General features: G+C 36.5%; 1 protein-coding gene across 1 annotated transcript; it reads left to right on the top strand.

Annotated features, from left to right (window-relative positions):
- The first annotated feature begins 275 nt into the window (after window positions 1–275).
- LOC116087599 (zinc finger protein 431-like) lies at window positions 276–655 on the top strand. The gene has a single exon (XM_031366288.1). The coding sequence runs from the start codon at window positions 276–278 to the stop codon at window positions 510–512; it is 237 nt and encodes a 78-aa protein (XP_031222148.1). The 3' UTR covers window positions 513–655.
- The last annotated feature ends 4,839 nt before the right edge of the window (window positions 656–5,494 follow it).

Below are 5,494 nucleotides of genomic sequence, written 5' to 3'. Positions count from 1 at the left end.
GAAGTACGGTCTTATTATAATGAAATCCAATGTCTAAAAATTGTTTTTATTTTGGGCTTGTACCACAGTAAGAGCCAGATTTTTAAGCTCTACTAAATACAAAGCAAACAAACAAGCAAACAAACAAAAAGACTTTATATATTTATATTCATTTAAGAAAATACTAGCTGCAAGTTTGCTGTTGTTGGACAGGTATGAATGGTTCTTGGTGTCCTGCTCTGAGCTCTACTGTTGGGTGCTGTGAGTGGACCTCAAGTAATCTCTGAAACAGAGACATGGATGCAGTGAGTTATGATGATGTGCATGTGAACTTCACTGCGAAAGAATGGAATTTGCTGGATCATTCCCAAAAGAGTCTTTACAAAAATGTGATGCTGGAGACCTACTGGAACCTCACTGTTATAGGCTACAGTTGGGAAGACCATCATATTGAAGAACATTGTCAAAGTTCCAGAAAACATGAAAGGCATGTAAGAAGTCATAGTGGAGAGAAACCATATGAATGTAGTTAATATGGTAAAGCCTTTTCATTTCCCAGTCATGTCCAATATCATAAAAGAAGATATACTGGAGAGAAACTTCAAGAATGCCATCAATGTGGTAAAGCCTTTTCAGTTCCTAGTCACCTCCAAGATCATAAAAGAAGACATACTGGAGAGAAACCTTATGAATGTAATCAATGTGGTAAAGTCTTTTCACATCTGAGTACTTTCCAATATCATAAAAGTACACACAATGGAGAGAAGCCTTATGAATGTAATCAGTTTGATAAAACCTTTGCAAGACCCACTCATCTCCAAATACATAAAAGAACACATACTGGAGAGAAACCTTATGAGTATAATCAATGTGGTAAAGCCTTTCGAGATCACACATATCTCCAAAGACATAAAGGAACACATACTGGAGAAAAACCATATGAATGTAATCAGTGTGGTAAAGCCTTTTCATTTCCCAGTAATCTCCAATACCATAAAAGAATCCAAACTGGAGAGAAAACTTATGAATGTAATCAATGTGGTAAAGCCTTTTCACATCAGAGTAGTCTCCAGTATCATAAAAGAACACATACTGGAGAGAAACCTTATGAGTATAATCAATGTGGCAAAGCCTTTTCACATCCGAGTACTTTCCAATATCATAAAAGAACACATAATGTAGAAAAGCCTTATGAATGTAATCAATGTGGTAATGCCTTTTCACAACCCAGTTATCTCCAAATACATAAAAGAACACATACTGGAGAGAAGCCTTATGAATGTAATCAATGTGGTAAAGCCTTTTCACAACCCAGTCATCTCCAAATACATAAAAGAATACATACTGGAGAGAAACCTTATGAATGTAATCAATGTGGTAAAGCCTTTTCACAAGCGAGTTCTCTCCAGTGTCATAAAAGAACTCATAGTGGAGAGAAGCCTTATGAATGTAATCAATGTGGTATAAAACCTTTGCAAGACTCTGTTATGATCTCAAAGATCATAAAGGAATACATATTGGAAAGAAGACTTAGGAGTGTAATCAATGTGGTAAAGCCTTTCAAAGGCTCAGTACTTTCCAATACCATAAAAGAAAGTATACAGGAGATAAACTGTAAGAATGTAATCAGTGTGATAAAACCTATTGACAAGTCTCCAAAGATATAAAAGAAGACATATTGGAGCAAAACCTTATGAATGTAACCAATGTGGTAAAAGCCTTTTCACAAAATTCTTGCATCCAAAAACATAAAATAAAGAAAAACATATTGGAGAAAACTTTACAAATGCAATCAATATGGTAAAGCCTTTGCATTTCACACTAGTCTTGAAAACATTAAGGATCCCACACTGGAAAGAAACCTCACAAATGTAATCGATATGGCAAAGACTTTGTACAACTTTGTAGTCTCCATTATAGTGTATGGGTGGAGGAACACCCAAAAATGAGAAGAGGAAGGGTATGAGTAGGATGGAGCATTACTGGGAGGGGGAAAACTGGGAAAGAGGATAATATTTTAAATGTAAATAAAGAAAATATCCAATAGAATATATTCAAGAGTGTAGTAACCTTATGAATCTAATAAGTTTATTAAGCCCTAGCCTATGACAGTGATCTCTGCATATATAAAACAACCCACACTGTAGAGAAACTGCATGAATGTAATGAATGAGGTAAACCTTTTCCAAGACAGTCATCTCTGAATACACAAAAGAAAATGCACAGGAGAGAAACCTTATAAATGCAATCAATGTGATAAAGTCTTTGCATATTAAATTCATCTCCAAATACATTAATGAGCACATGGTGGAGAAAAGCCCTCTGATTGTTAGGAAGGTAGTAAAATCTTTGTAAGTCACTGTACTCTTCAAATATTTAAAGGAACATGGACTTTAGAGAAACTATGTGAATGTAATGAATGTGAAAAAGCCTATGCATACTACTGTAGTGTCCAAAGACATAAAAGATCACAAATCAGACAGAGATATTGTAAATATTCTAATATACATAAGGTGGAAAATCCTTTACATGCCCCAGCAGTCTCTGAATACATAAAAGATCACATATTAGAGAGAAACCTTATCAAAATAATCAATGTGGTAAAGCCTTTGCATGTCCTAATCATATGTAAATTCATGAAAGGGTTCATAGAAGTAAAATGTGGTGATTTGAAAAAAAAAGAAAATACAAGTAGAGCTGGTGAGATGGCTCAGTTGGTAAGAAGACTGATTGCTCTTCGGAAGGTCCCGAGTTTGGATCCCAGCAACCACATGGTGGCTCACAACTACCTGTAATGAGATCTGATTCTCTCTTCTGGTACATCTGAAGACAGCTACAGTGAATTATGCCAGAGTGAGTGGGGCCGGAGGGAGCGGGGCTGGCAGAGGTCCTGAGTTCAATTCCCAGTAGCCACAGACATGATAGCTCACGGCCATCTGTACAGCTACAGTGTACTCATACACATAAAATTGGTAAAATAAATCTTTTAAAAATAAAATAAAATAAAAAGAAAGAAAATACTAGTAGTGATTTATTATTTTAAAATATACAATTAATATGTTTGGAGTTATTTAAAATTTATATTGAGAAAAATATATTTTCAGTATTGCTATAGACAAACATCTACATAAGACTGCTAAATTAATTGTTGTTTTACATCAAACTGTGACCCTCCTACAGCTGAGGGCTGATTCTTCAGACCCTGCCTTGCCACAGATACCCACGCCTCTCTGCCCACCTCCTGCTAATTGCCACACCTCTCTACAAGTTCCAGTTACACTGGAAGTCCCACCTCCAGAGACTGAAGATGAAGCTGCTGATTGGGCCAAGTTGCTGATGAACTTGGGGGAGGGGTTTTGCTTTACCTATCTACCTGTTTGCTTGTAACAGGAGAATTCAATGAATGATGGACTTTGATCCCCATTCCAGATGATCTATTCGTATGAGTGGCTACAGGCAGCCACACAAACAACCTTTATAATACTCATTTTTATTGTTATAATATTTTATAAATTTTAAAGAATATGACAAAAATGTATTGTAGGTATTGAAGAGGGAGTCTCTGAGAGGAGTTGGGGTACAAAAGGGAAACAAGAATGTGATTTAATTCTATTGACTTAAAATATGTTTTTAAATGTTAACAAATTCAGATAAATTGAAATCATGTATCTTTTCTCATCATAATGCAATAAAACTTAAATCAATGGAAAAAAATCCTTTCCTCTGGCTGGACTGCCTTGTCTGGTATCTAAAGTGAAAAGTTCTACGTGTGTCATGTGAAGCAGACTTATATAACATTTTGCTGAAACTCATGTGTTGTTTTGCTGAGGGAAGACTGGTGAGAGAATATATGATGTTTGGAGAGACTATGAGTAGGACTCAAGGGACAGTGATGGGGGAGGGAGCTTGCATAGCTAGCTGTGCAACTCTTCATTGGTCTCAGTCCTCACTGATCTTCACTTTATTAAGAGAGGCAAGGCAGAGAATTCCTGGCATTTTGGATGGTCCTGGTTGCTCCCACTGACTAATGTTAGTTTGGTGGAGGCCTGGACGTTTCTGCTGGATTGTGCCACTAGTAACATTTTTGAATTGGATTGTTGGTATCCTGGCATTACTTAACTGGACTGCTGGTGTCCTGACAGTGGAGACTGCAATCACAAAGAACTACTTCCAAATAGGTCCCTAAACCCTTGTCCTATTTACCATTTTTTTTCTCACATACTTTTAAATGATGGCCTATAAGCAGAGTCAAAGCATTTGAGAACTCCTATTAAAGTAGATTTTGAAATATCTAAGCCTACAGGTCTCAGTGGGAGAAAATGCACCTAGCCATGTAGAGGCTTAACATACCAGAGTGAAGGGATACCCAGGTGGCCTCTACCATCCTAGAGAAGTAGGGGATGGGGAATGGGGAAAGGGACTGTGTGAGGGACAGACTTGGAAGGGGAAAACAGTGACTGAGATGTAAAGTGAATAAATAAGTTAGGTAATGGAAAAAATGAAACCCTTGAATTCCTTTTTAAAAAAATCAAAAATTGACAAATGAGACCTCATGAAATTGAAAAGTTTCTATAAGACAAAGGACACGGTCAATTGTACAAAACAGCAGCCTACAGATTGGAAAAAGGATCTTCACCAACCCTAATCTAATAAAGGAATAATATCCAAACTATATAAAGAACTTAAGATGTTAGACACCAATAAACCAAATAGTCCAATTAAAAATATAAAGATATACAGAGTTAAACAGGGAATTCTCAACAAAAGAATCTTGAATGAGCAAGGAGCACTTAAAGAAATATTCAACATCCTTAGTCATCAGGGAAATGCAAATCAAAATGATCCTGAGATTTTATCTTGCACTCATCAGAATGACTAAGATCAAAAACTTGCACATGCTGGTGAGAATGTGGGGCAAAAAGAACACTCTTCCATTGCTGGTGGGATTGCAAACTTAGGCAACCACCTTGAAAATGAATTTGGTGGTTTCTCAAAAAACTTGGAATAGTTCTACCTCAAGACTCAGTTATACTACTCCTGGGAATATACCCAAAAGATGTCCTATTACATCACAGGGACACTTTCTCAACTATGTTCATAGCAGCTTTATTCATAATATCCAGAAACTGGAAACAACCTAAATGTTCCTGAGCTGAAAAATGAATAAAGAAAATTTGGTATATCTACACAATGGAATACTACTCAGCTATGAAAAAAGACATCATGAATTTTGCAAGCAAATGGATAGAACTTGAGAATATTATCCTGAGTGAGATAACTCAGAGATAGAAAGACACATATGATGTGTACTCACTTGTACATTAGTCATAACGTGCTGGATAACCATGCTACAATCCACAGCCCTAAAGAAACTGGGTAATAAGGAGTTCCCAAGGAGAGGATGCTCAAATCTCACTCAGAAAGAAAAAATAAATAGGTGTCAGAGGTTGATGGAAAGCAGGAACTGGGGAAAAAGAAGAGGTGAGGAGATGAATAGAGATGGTAATCAGGTATG

The sequence above is a fragment of the Mastomys coucha genome, unplaced genomic scaffold, assembly GCF_008632895.1.
Source record: "Mastomys coucha isolate ucsf_1 unplaced genomic scaffold, UCSF_Mcou_1 pScaffold13, whole genome shotgun sequence".
NCBI classification, from domain to species: domain Eukaryota; kingdom Metazoa; phylum Chordata; class Mammalia; order Rodentia; family Muridae; genus Mastomys; species Mastomys coucha.
Note: the sequence above shows the minus strand (reverse complement) of the source record. Positions and strands in the feature narration are given on the sequence as shown.